Consider the following 16,969-nt stretch of genomic DNA (forward strand, 5'->3'; position numbering starts at 1 on the left):
TCCGTCTCTACTAAAAATACAAAAATTAGCCGGGTGTGTTTACAGATGCCTGTAATCCCAGCTACTCAGGAAGCTGAGGGAGGAGAATTGCTTGAATCCGGGAAGCGGAGGTTGCAGTGAGCCGAAGTCACGCCATTGCACTCCAGCCTAGGCTACAGAGCAAGACTCTATCTCTAAAAAAACAAAAAACAAAAAACGGAAAAACGTAATAATTGGCATATCTTTCAGCTAAGAGGGTATAAATAAAAACACAGGTTCTTTTTCTCTCTCTTTTTTTTTGAGACGGAGTCTCGCTCTGTCACCCAGGCTGGAGTGCAATGGAATGATCTCAACTCACTGCAACCTCTGCCTCTCGGGTTCAAACAATTCTCTTCTCTCAGCCTCCCGAGTAGCTGGGATTACAGGTGCGTGCCACCATGCCGGACTAATTTTTGTGTTTTTAGTAGAGATGGGGTTTCACCATATTGGCCAGGCTGCTCTTGAACTCCTGACCTCAGGTGATGGGCCCGCCTTGGCCTCCCAAAGTGCTGGGATTACAGGCGTAAACCATCACACCCAGCCTTTTTCTCATTTTTTTTTAGAGCAGATATAACAAGTAAATTTAGCAATACGTCAGACTAGACTGAAAGGGGTTTAGGGTGGGGGTATATTTGGGGGCAGGAGACTAGCTGAACTGTTCAGGAAATCTTGGTGATTTTTATTTTCTTCCTTTTTTTTTGACACGAAGTCTCGCTCTGTGGCCCAGGCTGGAGTGCTGTGGGAGGATCTCAGCTCACAGCAACCTCCACCTCCTGGGTTCAAGTGATTCTTCTGCTCTCCTCCCAAGTAGCTGCGATTACAGACGCCCGCCACCATGCCCGACCAATATTTGTATTTTTAGTAGAGACGGGATTTCAGCCTGTTGGCCAGGCTGGTTTTGAACTCTTGACCATGTTGGCCAGGCTAGTTTTGAACTCTTGACCTCAAGTGATCTGCCTGCCTCGGCCTCCCAAAGTGCTGGGATTACAGGCGTGAGCCCGGCGCCCGGCCCTAGGTGATTTTTCTAAGCTTATCACAGTCTCTCTCCCCTTAGAGTTAATTATTCTTGTGGCTCTGTCTTTCTAAGGGAAGTGGTCCGGACAAAATACATGCCAGGCAGTGCAAGGGCTGCTAGGAGAAAGGCCCGAGATACCCCTCCCGGCATTCGCTTGGGGGCCCACAATTTACATTCAATCTTCTTCAGAAACTTCCTTTTCCCGGTGTTTGCTAAAGGTGATAGTTTCCAGGTCACCTGACCGGTCTCCTTTGCTGTCAGCGCCAAGTCCTGCAAGTTTGCGTGAGAGGCGAGAAACCAGCAAGAGTTGGGCAAACTTTTCAAACCAGGTTTTTCCTTCAGGGTGGAATCTAGGCGGCCACAGTCTGGTGCCAGCTGGGTCACAAACAGCTCCGTGACCTGTTTGTAAACGCGATGCTCTTAGGTCCAGCCTAACCGCTCACAAGGGTGAAGCACTTAATTAATTCATCTCTTAATCTTGTTAGGAGCCAACGGCTCCTATTAGTGTTTGGGCGTGACGGGGACGGTGCTGTTTATGAAGTCCCAGCCCATTTGGAGGTTAGGAAGAGGGGTCTGTGGGTAACCTGAAGGTCGACACATTAGGAAGAACGCTCGAGGGAGCGCGAGGCCTGTTACAACGAGCGCGCGCCGGCGCACTTCTCCACCCACCCGGCGCAACCGCCAGAGCGCGCTCCCAGCAACCGCGGCTCTCGCTGCGTTTGTAGCCACTACGTCACGGCCTCTTCTGCTTCTCATTGGGCGAGTCCGTCCAATCATGTGATTCCAGTATGGCTTATAAATAAAGGCGAGGAGAAGGCGGTGGTCCGCCATTTCGTGGACGCCGGGTGAGCGAGAGCATTGGTGGGTGTTGGGCCGGAGGAAAGCAGGACGACCCATCGGAGCGTGTGGATTTGAGCCGCCGCATTTTTTAACCCTAGATCTCGGTAAGAGACCAGCGAAAGAGGGAGTGAGGTGGAAGTGGAATTTAACCGTACCAAGGAGGAGCCAGGCCCAATGGCGGCGCCAGATTGAGACAAAGAGGCGCCGCCGCCATTTTGTGACGTTCAGCACGGGGCGGTGGCGGGGGTTCCCGGCCCATCAGAGGGTTTCCTAGTCTTGGGGTGGAGGTGTTTATATTCCTCAGTGGGTGATGAGCCAGGATAGGGGGTTACCCGGGAGTTGGGAACCACAAAGGGGACCGATAGCCGAGTTGTATTCCAGGTCGCGGCCTTTTTATGTTTATGGCGCCTTTTTTTTGGGCCCATCATTTAATTGGGAAGCTCCTCGGAATGCTTTTGTAAAGTCACTAACCAAGACTGGACCTTTTAGTTCATGTTAAATGGCCCCCGTAATCACCTTTACTTTCATGTAGTTTCAGTTTTTGCAGCCTGAATCTAATCACTTTTTTCTAAGACCGAACGATCTTCCTTGAACTTAAGATTCGTTCTTTCAGCCGCCTCCCATTAAAATGTAGGCTTAAGACAGGTGCCAGCAGTGTTTTTAAAGATTTTCACCAGTGGTTTGATCTTAGAACTCCTGGGCACAGGGTGTGGTCACAGCAAGTAGGATGTGTCTGGACTGGATATTTTAATTAGACAAGCCCAGAGTAAGAAGAACGTGGTGTTTATGGAAAGCACTTCAGCTAAATTATTGAGTATATGGTTTTTATGTAATTGAAACTGGTCTACAAGTTTATCAGATTCATCGCCGAAGTGACGACTAAGTAATAAAGCTTAATCAAATGTAAGTCCGCCAAGGAAAAACAAAAAAATAAGTCCCCAAAGTGCAGTGAATTTTTGAGTAGCAAATATCTCTTTGTAACTTTTTATTAAAGTAAAATTATCTCAAAGTGGTATTCAGTATAATCAGTGTTGTGTAATCATCACTTACACGTAGTTCCAAAACATTTCCGTCACCCCCCACCGCCCCCAGGAGACTCCTACCCATTGAGCCCTTACTCCCAGTTTCCCTGTCCCACTTCCTCCAGTCACTAGCCACCACTAATCTGTCTCTCTGAACTTAGCTATTTTAGATATTTAGTATTTATGGAATCGTGTATTTTTATGTCTGGCTTCTTTAGCGTAATGTTTTCAAGATTTTCCAACGTTGGAGCATTTGTCAGTACATCATTTTGAACAATACTCATTTTATGTCTATACCACATTTTGCTTATCCGTTTCTGTTGATGGACATTTGGGTTAACACCTTTTGGCTACTGTGAATAAGTGCTGCTATGAGCTTACGTTTAAAAAAAAAACTGGAAAGTTGGTCTCGTTGCTTGAGAAATTCTTACTGCATAAGATTTTGGTCTATTTAATGACATGTGATAGCAGCCTTGTTCCTATGATTTCAAATGACCAAAATAGGCATGCATTTATTTATTTTTATTTTTTTGATGATGGAACCTCGCTCTGTCGCCCAGACTGGAGTACAGTGGCGCGATCTGGCTCACTGCCACCTCCGCTTCCCGGGTTCAAGCGATTGTTCTGCCTGAGCCTCCCGAGTAGCTGGGACTAAAGGTGTGCGCCACCATGCCCGGCTAATTTCTGTATTTTTAATTGAGACGGAGTTTCACCATATTGGCTAGGCTGGTCTCGAACTCCTGACCTCGTGATCCGCCTGCCTCGGCTTCCCAAAAGTGCTGGGATTACAGGCGTGAGCCCGGTCCATGGGCATTTTTTTTTTTTTAAATGAAAAGTTGGCTTTTTATTAAAGCTGATACGTTTTGGCTTATGTAGGCACTTTGAATCCCTTTCCTGGTAGTGTAACCTAAAGGACTAGCTTTCTTCATCATTGTTGTATTTGGTTTTGAGTCCCCAACAGAACTCTTTTATACTTTTCTAGAAATGCTTTATTTTGGGGATTAAATAAAATAACAGGTTAAGTCTTTAACTCACGGCCCAGATGATGGTAAATGCTCCTCCAGTGTTCTCACGTTCCAAGGAAGCTGTTTTTTCCTTCACTAATTGCTGGCTTCCTGAGGGTCAGGAGAGTGAAAGTTATGGGGGAACGGGTGCTTAGCAGTAACATTTCTTGTTTGGTTTCTAGTATTTTGGAATTAAGTTTTTTTTCTCTTTACATGCTACCTTAAACTCTTTTGTGCACCATAATGGAATTCTTTCTAAGGATCTGTGGTTTTAACTGTAGATGTTTAGATAAATGAATATTTTTGGTATTTTTCATTACAGAAATGCATCGTGATTCCTGTCCATTGGACTGTAAGGTTTATGTAGGCAATCTTGGAAACAATGGCAACAAGACCGAATTGGAACGGGCTTTTGGCTACTATGGACCACTCCGAAGTGTGTGGGTTGCTAGAAACCCACCCGGCTTTGCTTTTGTTGAATTTGAAGATCCCCGAGATGCAGCTGATGCGGTCCGAGAGCTAGATGGAAGGTGATTTAAATTGATACAAATGTATTGCTTGTATTTTTCATATTTAAAATGTACAGGATATGTGGCTCTTAGATCTGGCTTTCCCAATCACTGGCCAATTGTATCTTTAGATACAATTGGGATTTTTTTTTTTTTGAGAGGAGTCTTGCTCTGTCACCTGGGCTGGAGTGCAGTGGTACGATCTCGGCTCACCGCAGCCTCCGCCTCCTGGGTTCAGGTGATTCTCCTCCCTCAGCCTCCTGAGTAACTGGGACTATAGGCGTGTGCCATTATGCGGGGCTGATTTTTGTATTTCTAGCAAAGATAGGGTTTCACCATGTTGACCAGGCAGGTCTCGAACTCCCGACCTCAGGTGGTCTGCCTGCCTGGGTCTCTCTCCCAAAGTGCTGGAATTACAGGTGTGAGCCACTCTGCCCAGCCAGGATCAAATATTTTTAAGAGTAGTTGTGAACTGATACTTGTTTAAAAAATTGTTTACAAAATGGTTACGCGGGTTTGTTGTATCTTTACTTTTATGTGTTTGAAATACTTATTCCAGAAAGTGAATCAGTTACTATCTCCCTTTGTGTTAATAGTGTCCTGTTAGCTGGCTAAGTAAGGCCTGAGTATTGACCTCCATGCCCCCACCCCCCTTTCCTCATCTTTGGAAATATAATGGAAAAAAGGGTCTGAGTGTTCACTGTAAAGCTACATGAAAGATTGGTCAATTCAAGCAGGTCGTAGTAAAGTTTTCCAGGGCTCACCTCTTCCCAGTCACTGTCCAAATATGATAGCTTATCTAAATTTAATGACTGGTTGTATGAAGGGTGAGAAGTAATGGTCTTTTCTACTACTCTGAGCTATAATTTCTTTTTTTAAAAAAATGTATATTATTTAAAAAAAAAATACAGATGGCGGTGTATGTTGCCCGGGCTGACTTCAAGCTCCTGGGCTCAAGCCATCCTCCTACCTCAGTCTGTCTGAGCGCTGGTATTACAGGAGTGAGCCACCTCACCTGGCCACAGCTATAATTTGTTCTGTGCTGACTATTGAGGGGAGAGGGTACTGTAAAATGGCCAAAATGGTTGTCTTGTCTTGAGCCCATTTTTTACTTGGAGTTGGGCAGGGGGAGACCAATAAATACAGCCTGACAAGTAACTGAAATAAGTGCTGGGACCTCAAAGGAAGAAGTCGTAATGAAGATACAGAAGAACTTGTTTTTCAAGGATAAGTGGATCTTCACACTTAAATTGCAACTGTTAACAAATTAATATTGAGCTCAGTAGTCAGACTGGCTCTAACAATTAGGCAATTAAAATAGAAGTTGGCTTCCTTGTGAATTGGTACTTTAGAAAATCCTATTTAATTGTTTAATTTGAAATTAATTGAAATTTTAATTTGAAACTGAGAAACAAACTTACTTTGTTTTTCAAGACAGAGTCTTGCTCTGTTCCCCAGGCTGGAGTGCAGTGGCGTGATCTTGGCTCACTGCAACCTCTGCCTACTGGGTTTGAGCGATTCTCCTGCCTCAGCCTCCTGAGTGGGATTACAGGCATGTGCCACCACACCTGGCTATTTTTTGTATTTTTAGTAGAGCCAGGGTTTCACCATGTTGGCCAGGATGGTGTCGAACTCTTGACCTAGTGATCCGCCTACCTCAGCCTCACAAAGTGTTGGGATTACAGGCGTGTACCACCATGCCCGGCCAAAGCTCACTTTATATTAGTAAAAATAAGGGAGCTAGAAATTTGGTATTAAATTTCACATTCAGATGTGTTCTTTGCAGAATAGCCAACTGGGAGTACTTTTGGCTTTAATACACAAGTCAGAAAGTTAGGCTGTTTTAAGTTTAATATCTTTGCTTCCTCAGAACACTATGTGGCTGCCGTGTAAGAGTGGAACTGTCGAATGGTGAAAAAAGAAGTAGAAACCGTGGCCCACCTCCCTCTTGGGGTCGTCGCCCTCGAGATGATTATCGTAGGAGGAGTCCTCCACCTCGTCGCAGGTACTTGAGAGAAAGCTTGTTTAGAGGTATTGGTGTAATGGAGTAGCTAGTAGGAGCAGGTATTTCTCTTAAAAGTTTGTTGGTGGGTTTTAAACTTTGGAAGAATCGGAGGTTTCTATGAAACATTTGTTGGGTGTAGTTTGGGGTATGTGAGTTGTGCTGAGTGTTGGCTTTTGTCTTTAGGTCACTGTTCATGTTGGTAGTCAGTAACTTCTATCTTGGATCTGTCTTCTAGTTCATCTTTCTAGTTGCATCTTTCCAAATCTTCCCTTATACTTCAATTTAGGCCTTTTTCCATTTCTTGGCTCCATAATGACAAACATTACATTCAACTCTAGCTCTTCACAAATTTGTGTTTTCTACTACTAGCACAATTGTAATATTTATCAAACAGGCAGCTGTTTTAATGTTACAACTGGTAAAGTAGAAATCATTCTGAAACTAACTTAAGTCACTGACCAATAAAGGGGGCTAAAAAAGACGTAATCCCAGTCATCTGTTCTTCAATCCCAAATAGGAGAAAATTCAGTTTTTTTATAATTGAAAATGGCATCATTCTTGGACCAGGCAGTATTGTCTGGTTGCTAACTCCACATCTCCTCAGACCTCCAAAATAGTTTCTATAGGACTAAATTTGCCTCTTACAGGTGAGTGGAGTCCTTCTAGGAGACAGGAGTTCAAAATCTTGCCCCTTTTGCTATTTTGAAAAACAACAGCACACTGTTGCCCATCATAATAAAGAGTATTTGTTAGCTAATAGATGGTTGTACTGATGGCTTGTTTTTCATTTTTTTTGTGCTTTTTGGTCCATCTATTAATAAAAATGAACCCCGTTACAGAGTCACCATCATGTCTCTTCTCACCACCCTCTGAATCTGCATTAGCCAGTCAACTAGCCCTTTCAGCGTCATGTGACCAGCGCGCCCCATTCAGCTTGGCTGGTGTCGTTTCACATGACCCAGGCTGGCCAGTCGTCAGGTTGCACCGCCCTTTGGTTCCCGAGCATGCTGTTTTCTCTCAGCCTTCTCTCCAACCTTAACCAAATCGGCAGCAGCCACCTCGACCGCCCACACATTCCTGGCCAATCAGCTCAGCTGTTTATTTACCAAATGTCTTCACAACAACTACAGCAGCAGCCTTCGGCTAACAAAAAAGCAGGAAAAATCCACAACACCCCCTTCGCCAACCAACTAAATCCAACGCAACATCTGGCAAAACCTTTTCAGCAAATTCTTCCTGGCCGTCAGTCCGGCAGCCTCACCTCACCATTTCTAGCTTGTTGAAACCCAAAACTAGTAAGTTTTTCCTGCTTATACAGTTTACTGCTGGTTAAAATAAGGAGTAAGCGGCTTAAAGTAATTCTTTTTTCTGGATCAAAGGCTGGCTGTGCATAATTGAATGGTAACGTACATATATATTGCTTGAAAAACTTTTAAGGGTGATAGGGAACTCGTAATGTAACTAGACCTTCAAGTGAAACTTATTTGCATGTGCGAGATGCCAAACTAAAAAATTTTAATATCTCTAACAGATTAGCTTTCTTTTCTGGCAAAAATTTGTTGAATCCTATCACCTTTAAATGGTTTTACTAACAGTTTCAAAATTTAAAATTTTGGGGTTGAAGTGTGGGCCAAGCTAAGGTAATTTTGGTAAGCCTAAACACACTCTTAAATGTGACGATCACAAATGCAGTTCTAATGTACCACTTAATGGCATCAATATTTACACCTACCGCGTTTTCACAAAATTACACTATCCACCTGGTACCTAAGTCTTGTCATGGACTTACAGGTTTGCATGGGTTCCAAATACTGGTTTATGGTACTGTTTTTGGAACTACTTGTGGGACTATATTTTGGTGTGGTGTTTGGGTAGTGAGGTTAGTTTGACATGAAGTTTTGCATTGGACAGATCTGCTGTGAAGCATTCTTTGTTAAAGTGAATCCATGGTTGGAATACCTGCTTTTCACTTGAGCTTTTTGTTCCTTAATCCTTCTGTGCCTTTTTTTTCTTTTCTTTTTTTTTTTGGACGATGGGTGCCAGTTCTTCGGCACATTCACTGGGCCCAACAGTGAGATTGAAAAGTTGGGAAATGCCTCACGCCATAAATACTAATTGATGATGAGCCTAATTTTCCTGTTTCTGCTTTTAGATCTCCAAGAAGGAGAAGCTTCTCTCGCAGCCGAAGCAGGTAAACGACTACCTTTTTTGGCTACATTCTTAGAAATGGCGGTGTTTCTGCTGTTCTTAAACTTTTCCAGATGGCTTGGTTAATGGGAATAAACCTTGGCTTTAATAGTGAACAGGTTGTAAGGATGAGTCACTTTTCTTTGAGTTTTCAAAGACTTTTTAGAAAGTATTTAGTTTTTTTGAAAAAGAGGGTCTGTCACCCAGGCTGGAGTGCAGTGGTGTGATTATAGCTCACTGTGTCCTTTAACTCCTGTCCTTGGAGTGATTCTACCTCTTCAGCCTCCTGAGTAGCTCAGACTACAGGCACATACTATCACACCTGGCTAATTTATTTTTTGTGGAGATGGGATCGATCTTTGTTGTCCACTCTGTTCTCAAATTCTTGGCTTCAAGTGAGCTTCCTGCCTCTGCCTCCCAAAACATTGGAATTATTGGCATGAGTCACCATGCCAGATCAAGAGAATATTTACGTATAATTTTACCATACCTCATTGGTCCTAATGTTTTTTCTGTCGTTTAGGTCCCTTTCTAGAGATAGGAGAAGAGAGAGATCGCTGTCTCGGGAGAGAAATCACAAGCCGTCCCGATCCTTCTCTAGGTCTCGTAGGTAAGATCTTAAGATAATTTATATTTAAGACTTTGCATACATAGTATGCTAAGACCTTTTTTGTAAGCCATGAATTTTTTACTTTAAAAGTCTATTTTGATACATCACTAAGTGTTACCAAGTTAAAAATGTAATGTTTTGTTTTCTGTTTTTTTAGCCGATCTAGGTCAAATGAAAGGAAATAGAAGACAGTTTGCAAGAGAAGTGGTGTACAGGAAATTACTTCATTTGACGGGAGTATGTACAGGAAATTCAAGTTTTGTTTGAGACTTCATAAGCTTGGTGCATTTTTAAGATGTTTTAGCTGTTCAAAATCTGTTTGTCTCTTGAAACAGTGACACAAAGGTGTGATTCTCTATGGTTTGAAATGGATCATATGAGGCATGTAATACCAAGAATTGTTACTTTACAATGTTCCCTTAAGCAAAATTGAATTTGCTTTGAACTTTAGTTATGCATAGACTGATAATAAACCTCTAAACCTGCCCAGCAGAAGTCTGATTTTTTTTTTTAAATACAGAAACAACTGGCAAAAAAACTAAGATTTACTTTTTTTCCATAGCTGGGATATAGGATGCAGCTATAGTTGAATAAGCAGTCTTTAAAAACTGCTGTGAAACACAAGCCATCAGGTAAAAAGAAACGCTGAACTATTAAATTAGAGGTTTTTGAAAAATCCAACTTTCATCCTGGGCAGAGGTTGCCTAGTTGGTATAGAATCTGTTATTCAAGAAAGTTTACCTTTGCTTTAGGTCATAAGTTCCTTATTTGATTGCTGTATATGGATACATGGCTGTTCGTGACATTCTTTATGTGCAAATTTGAGATTTCAAAAAATGTCCTGCCAGTTTAAGGGTACATTGTAGAGCCGAACTTTGAGTTACTGTGCGAGATTTTTTTTTCATGCTGTCATTTGTAATATGTTTTGTGAGAATCCTTGGGATTAAAGTTTTGGTTACAAATTATTGTTTAACTTGAAAGCCTGTTTTTCCTTGCAAACTCAAATCTGTGAGCTTGGTACCAAGTCCAGGTATAACATTCCTATTGGAAGCCATACTTATATTTTCTTGTAAAGTGCTTTTGAATTAATAAAATATTAGCATAATGGTGTAATAGTCAGTTGAACCCACTGTTAACCATTGTTCTTATCCCATGGGAAGCAGTTGGTTACACGATTCTTATTTTATAAGAAACACAGCTGAGAGGCACTATGGATTAGTCTTCTGAAGTGAAGGGAATATAGATGTCACCTAAGTGATAGTTCACACTTTTTTTTTTTTTTTTAAGGAGTAGAAGCCAGTTCAGGGTCCATGTTATTTAGTGACCAACATTTTAAAGTATAGCAGCAACCTGGTACTTAAAGTAAATTGCCCATTAACAATCATTTTTATCTTTAGCATGAAAACTTTCCACAGGTCTAAAAATTGCTTCCATTTTTTAATTTGAGGTGTTGCATGGGAATTCTAAGCTGATCCATCATGATGTAAAGTTCACAATATGGTTCAAATGTAACAGTGCAGAATTGAATATGGAGGCATGCATAACCTTCCTCTTAGAAAATGGGAGGAGTTGTAATTTCAAATTTTTGTGCAATTAGATTAAATCATAATGCAACAGTCTTGTGGCTTAGTTTCCTTAAATATGCTCTTTCAAGATAGTTTTGGATTATGCTGTATTGACTGTCTTAAATATGAAAGATAAGTCATTGCATTAAGAGTTCGAGCTATATGAATATATTAAGATACATGGCCGAAATAATTATTAAATTATTTCCACCTTTTACACAAATCTCGCGGGGAGAATTGGTGTCAGGAAGATTCAGCCTTGAAGTTAAGCATGTTAACTTTAAGAGCTGAGATCTAGCTACTTCACTCCAGCCTGAGTGAAAGCATGTTCAAGAAAGACACTTTTCAGACTGCCTGTTGATTTACTGCGAACTCTAGCATTGGACATTTTGTCTTTCAGTATTCCCACATAGCCTAAAAACTGTTCCTGTTAGGAACAAGGCAAGATAGCTAAGAAGTTATGGAAGCCACGCAATATGTCAATTACATTGCTCTTATAAATGGAGAACTTACATGGGCATTTTTTGGAACTATATGCCCAAAATATGCAGGCTCTTAAATTGGAAGGGTTTCTGTAAAAAGGACAGTCAGTTATGGGTATAATATGGCTAAGAGGAATAATACAGAACCTGAAATAAAAGTGACTTTACCAGGGAGTTACCCTGACTTAAGTGACTTACAGTCCCAGTTTGCAGTTACTTTAACTAGAAGCCCTAGCACAACCTCAAGACTTAAACTTTAGAACATGGACATTGTTAAAGCTTTGAATTGCACATTTAGATTGTGGCTCTTTGGAAGTTTTAAAGTTCCTGTAATTTCCAAAATAACAGGTCACATTAACCAGTCTTGTCCATATTCTGGGTTGAGTGTAAAACTGAAAGAAATCACAAAACTGAACTCAGACCTGTGGTTTAAGGATTAAGGTGTTCACTAGAAATCACTATTATTAACACTTGATGGCAGTGTAAAGAAACATTAAGGATTATAGTTGGTTATGTTTTCAAAGATACTGGCTGAACGTGGTGGCTCATGCTTGTAATCCCTAGCACTTTGGGAGGCTAGGGCGGGTGGGAGTATCTCTTGAAGCCAGGAGTTTGAGGCCAGTCTGCCCAGCATGACAAGATTTACATTTCAATTTTTTTTCTTTTTTAAAGGAATATTTAGCTTGATCTGGTTCACAGTTTATTGTGGGTTGCTTCTGACCTCCATGTCTTTCACAGAAAGTTGAAAATAAGGAAGTTGTAGTTGACCAAGCACAGGTACCCTGTATCTACCGTATGAGTAGGTCTTAGAGATCCTTACAAACATGCGATCTGTCAATGTCCATGACATCCCCACCTTATTAGACTGCAGTCAGTCGCTCTCACTCAAACCCATATGTGAGTGGGAAATCCAGGTTATTACTATATTGATTTTAGTACAGTGCTGCTTAATTAGGAATTTTGTGGGATTGAAGAGGTATTTCAGAATAGTTACAGCCCGACTCCTGGCTGTAACTATTGACTTAGTTTTTCAGGGTGACCTAACCCTGTGTAATTTTGAGGAGTTCTACATGATAAATACTCATGGTGATGTGAGAACCACTAGTTTAGTATATTGTCCAAGTATGTTTTTTTCAGAGTTCTGAATGAGATTTAGTTGTCATATCTAGTTGGTGGTAATCTCTTATAGTTGTATATTTTTGTATTGCCAGATTGTTGCCTTCTGGTTTTCCATCTTTTCGAGAAAGATTTCTAATTAAAGTTACTGAAGAAAAACTGGGTTGGAAGTATATTTTTCTCTAAATAATCCAGTAGTGTTGAATTTGATTTTATATGTCCACACTAATTTTTTTCATCCTGTTTTATTAAGGATTCATTGGGTACCTGAAGAGAATGCAGCTGTAGACCCCTTAAGGTTCTGAGACCAAGATCATTGAAATTTGTTTTGACTGGGCACGATGGCTCATGCCTGTAATCACCATACTCTAGGAGGTTGAGGCAGGCGGATCACTTGTCAGGAGTTAGAGACCAGCCTGGTCAACGTGGTGAAATCCTGTTTCTACTTACAAAAATTAGCCAGGCGTAGTGGCAGGCGCCTATAATCCCAGCCACTTGGGAGGTTGAGGCAGGAGAAGCGCTATTCCTGGTGGTTGGAGGTTGCCGTGAGCTGAGATCTAGCCACTTCACTCCAGCCTGAGTGAAAGCGAAACTCTGTCTCCAAAAAAAAAAAAAAAAGAAATTTGTTTTGGTTAGCCTAGTATAATTGCTTAGTTTTGTCCATGCAACTTTCCCCTTGTTGGACTGTAGTACTTCATAATACAGTATTTGGATTCTTATTTAGTATCGTATTTTCTATGCATTTGATGAAGGTACCAAAAATGATTCCTAAACTAACACATGAAATACATGTGCGAAACATTGGTGTATTTTTTTTTTTTTTTTGGCTGTAAGTTTATTCAATGCAAAAGAATCCTCTCCAATTTTACTGAGGTGGCCAACCACGTGGTCCATGACCAAATCTGCCTCTAAACTGAAATTCGGTTGCTGACCCAGCCCCAGCCTCGGCTTTCTTGTTGGCACCAGGTGGCACAGCACTCCGTCTGTAGGTATCTCTGTCAGCTTTCCCCTCTTGTGAGCTTTGCAGGTCGCTCACCCTCCAGACCTTTAGGCCGAGACCTGCCAGTCTGGACAGCTACAGCATAGGGTGGCAGGCACAGTCTCCGGGGGCAGATGAAGGTAATCACGGAGATACCCTCATTGGTAAGGTACCAGTAGAAATGGCTCCAGGCAAACTTACTTCACGTAGCCTCGGGACTTGAGAGACTGCATGGCCTTCATGACATGAAGACGAAGGTTGGACACATTCTTGTCTGCCAGCTCCGGGTGCTTAGGCATGTGGACATCCTCGGCCACCATGACTCTCTCCTTAAAAAGGAGTTCATAAATGGCAATCTGGTTCTTAGGCATCAACATCTGGCAGGTCTCTGCCACGCACTGGCTTCATCCTCTCACTCTCCCTCTGACAATCTTCGCCAACCAGCGGCCCCCTACCCCATAAAATAAGCCTCCAACCCCTGTTGCTACTCAGAAATGGGTGTGGGGGTAGTGGGAGAAAGGCCCTCTGCCCGCATCCTGGGGAGGAGCAGCGGATAAGGCGGCAGGATGGCCCGGATGGGAGCCGATGGAACTGGAACTCCACCAACATTGCTTTTTTAATCTTTAGGTCTTCCTCGTTTCTGATATAAGGCATTGTATGGTGGTTTTACTACAAAAGATGTAGAATATGGCCATGTAGTGCCTTCACTGTAAGTTAGTACATGTGTCTTGAGCAAATGGAAATATCAAAACATTGATACTTCTCCCTAATCATTTGGAAGGTCCCGAGATGGAGACTGTTTACAGGGCAAAATTAAACCTTCCGGAAAAGTCTATAGGTTGGAGTCTGCTTTTGAAAGCCTTGATAATTTGTGGTTGGGCACCTTTGTTTCAGTATATGCCTCATTCAGATTTCATCTGGGGCAAGTTAGCATTCTTGTTTGTGTTTTGTTTTTTGAGACCAGTGTTGCCATGGCTTACTGCAGCCTTGGCCTCTTGGGCTCAAGCATTCCTCCCACCTCAGTCTCCCAAGCAGCTAGGACTACAGTCACACACCACAAAAATGTTTTTTAAGAGATGTGGTTATGTTTCCCAGGCTGGTCTGGAACTCCTCAAGGGATCCTTCTGCCTCAGCCTCCCAAAGTGCTGGAATTACAGGCCTGAGTCACCTTGCCCTGGCCAAGTTAGCATTGTTTACTGTTTTTTTATTTGCTCACAAAGCCCCAAAATGTCAACCTAAGGGGAATGCTATTGAAGTTGTTGCCTAATGCTGCCTGGAGCAGGGCAGCGGCGGGAGGGGGTGGGGTGGAGATGTGCAATTTATATTGGTCATTTGGAGAAGGAAATCTTCAAGTATTAAAAAAAAAAAAGTTGTATAGAAATTTATTTTTTATTTAAATTTTTTTTTTGAGGTGGAATCTGTTACCCAGGCTGGAGTGCAGTGGCTTGATCTCGGCTCACTGCCATCTTCGCCTTGTGGGTTCAAGTGATTCTCCTGCCTCAGCCTCCCGAGTAGCTGGGACTACAGGCACGTGCCACCACGCCCAGCTAATTTTTGTATTTTTAGTAGAGCCAGGGTTTCACCGTGTTGGCCAGGCTGGTCTTGAACTCCTGATCTCAAGTGATCTGCCTGCCTCGGCCTCCCAAAGTGCTGGGATTACAGGCATAAGCCACTGCGCCCAGCCTAGAAGTTTCATTTTTGAAAGAATAACTCCTTTGGGAAACAATTCTAAATCTTAAGCTCAGGCAGCTGGTAACTTTTAAACACCTCGTCCAGCTGGCTCTCTGCCACCAGAATCTCATAGTTACATTTATTTTTAGTTTAGATAAAACCACCTATGTTATGTTTTCAATGAAAGTATTTTATAAATACAAATTGGAATGTTGATTTGTCATTAAACTTTTTCATATTTTCCTCACATGTCAAAAGACCATGACACAAGCCACTTAGGAATGGGATATGGTGATAAATCATAACACCAGCTCAATATCTAGAAATAAAAATCTATATAATATTTGTGTTTGACTGGAGTGCAAGTTTAGGCTGTTGACCTTTAGCAATTCATTTTCACCCCAGTTGTTTTTTTTTTGTTGTTGGTTGGTTGGTTGGTTTTGAGGCGGAGTCTCTCTGTCACCCAGGCTGGAGTGCAGTGGTGTGATGTCAGCCCACTGCAACCTCTGCTTCCCAGGTTCAAGTGATTATCCTGCCTCAGCCTCCCGAGTAGCTGGGATTACGGGTATGAGCCGCCATGCCTGGCTAGTTTTGTGTTTTTAGTAGAGAACGGTGTTTCAGCCTATTGGCCAGGCTGATCTGGAACTCCTGACCTCAAGTTATCTGTCTGCCTTGGCCTCCCGAAGAACTGTGATTATAAGTATGAGCCACCATGCCTCGTCTCACCCCAGTTTTTAAATTTTTGTATTTTTGAAGCACATTCTTGCTCTGTCACCCAGGTTGGATGGAGTGCAGTGGCACCATCATAACTCACTACAACCTTGACCTCTTGGGCTCAAGTGATCCTCCAGCCTCAGCCTCCTGAGCAGTTGGGTGGCAGATGCTTGCCATTACACCCAGCTAGTTTTTTTTGAGATGGAGTCTCGCTCTGCCGCCAGGCAGTGCAGTGACATGATCTGGGCTTACTGTAATCTCCGCCTCCCGGGTTCAAGCAATTCCCCTGCCTCAGCCTCCCGAGTAGCTGGGACTACAGGTGCACGCCACCATGCCCGGCTAATTTTTTTGTATTTTAGTAGAGACAGGGTTTTACCATGTTGGCCAGGATGGTCTCGGTGTCTTGACCTCATGATCTGCCCACCTTGGCCTCTCAAAGTGCTGGGATTACAGGTGTGAGCCACTGCGCCCAGCCCCAGGCAGTTTTTTGTGAGATGGTATTTCACTGTTGCCCAGGCTACACTCAAGGACCCCCCAGCCTTGGCTTCCCAAAGTGTTGGGATTATAGGCATGAGCCACTGCAACTGGCCATCCCAATTCCGGAGCTCACATTCAAATGATAAGGAAAGACTAACGAATCTGAGGTGAAGAGGAAGAAATAAATGCCTTAATCCTGAAATATGGGTTTAGAGGCAGAAACAATTGAGAATGTAAACTGCACTAGGATTGAGGTAAAACGGTTTATTTAAGCCATGAGTTTGAAGTGGGTCCAAATCTGATTGGTTTTTTACTTTCCTTCAGCCATGTACTTGAACAAGCATGTTTAAGACAACTTGTCCAGCTTTAATACTAACAGGAAAACCAATAAGTTGGGAGTATTAGAGTGCATCGATGAAATAGCTGGCTCACTCATTCTAGCTGCTTGGAGTTTAATGAGGACAGGTTTATTGAGCTGGCAGTCTTGGTTAGATTTCAGTTGGCAATATATAGCAATCCATTTGACGTGAAATTGGCCTCAAAGAGTGAGGTTTGAAGAGGTCACGTGCTTTGCAAGTTGGAGTATGAACACGCTGACAAGGAGAGGGCTAAGAACTGAATCATTGAAAGTATCTGCCTTAGGCCAGGCGCTGTGGCTCACACCTGTAATCTGAGCACTTTGGGAAGCCAAGGTGGGTGGATCACCAGAGGTCTGGAGTTTGAGACCAGCCTGACCAACATGGAGAAACCCCATC

General features: G+C 42.6%; 1 protein-coding gene and 1 pseudogene across 2 annotated transcripts; one reads left to right on the forward strand and one right to left on the reverse strand.

The window, feature by feature from the left end:
• Positions 1 to 1,808: 1,808 nt before the first annotated feature.
• On the forward strand, positions 1,809 to 10,826 carry SRSF3 (serine and arginine rich splicing factor 3). 2 transcript variants are annotated; one of them, XM_003897524.4, is made up of 6 exons: positions 1,809 to 1,977; positions 4,222 to 4,429; positions 6,279 to 6,413; positions 8,566 to 8,604; positions 9,124 to 9,210; positions 9,368 to 10,325. In XM_003897524.4, exons 2-6 carry the CDS (start codon positions 4,224 to 4,226, stop codon positions 9,393 to 9,395), a joined length of 495 nt encoding a protein of 164 aa, XP_003897573.1. In that variant the 5' UTR covers positions 1,809 to 1,977; positions 4,222 to 4,223; the 3' UTR covers positions 9,396 to 10,325. The 2 variants fall into 2 exon arrangements, with proteins under 2 accessions (XP_003897573.1, XP_021792876.1); XM_021937184.2 differs by lacking the exon at positions 1,809 to 1,977 and adding an exon at positions 2,006 to 2,776 and having other exon boundaries at positions 9,368 to 10,826.
• Positions 10,827 to 13,182: 2,356 nt separating this feature from the next.
• Positions 13,183 to 13,729, reverse strand: LOC100998590 (annotated as a pseudogene).
• Positions 13,730 to 16,969: the final 3,240 nt, after the last annotated feature.

Source organism: Papio anubis, chromosome 6 (genome assembly GCF_008728515.1).
Source record: "Papio anubis isolate 15944 chromosome 6, Panubis1.0, whole genome shotgun sequence".
Classification (NCBI taxonomy): domain Eukaryota; kingdom Metazoa; phylum Chordata; class Mammalia; order Primates; family Cercopithecidae; genus Papio; species Papio anubis.

Bases quoted from the DNA above. Each gene is read 5' to 3' on its own strand.
- SRSF3 (XM_003897524.4), top strand. From the start codon at position 4,224: ATGCATCGTGATTCCTGTCCATTGGACTGTAAGGTTTATGTAGGCAAT. The intron at 6,414-8,565 runs GTACTTGAGAGA...TTCTGCTTTTAG, and splicing joins AGTCCTCCACCTCGTCGCAG to ATCTCCAAGAAGGAGAAGCT. The intron at 9,211-9,367 runs GTAAGATCTTAA...CTGTTTTTTTAG, and splicing joins TCCTTCTCTAGGTCTCGTAG to CCGATCTAGGTCAAATGAAA.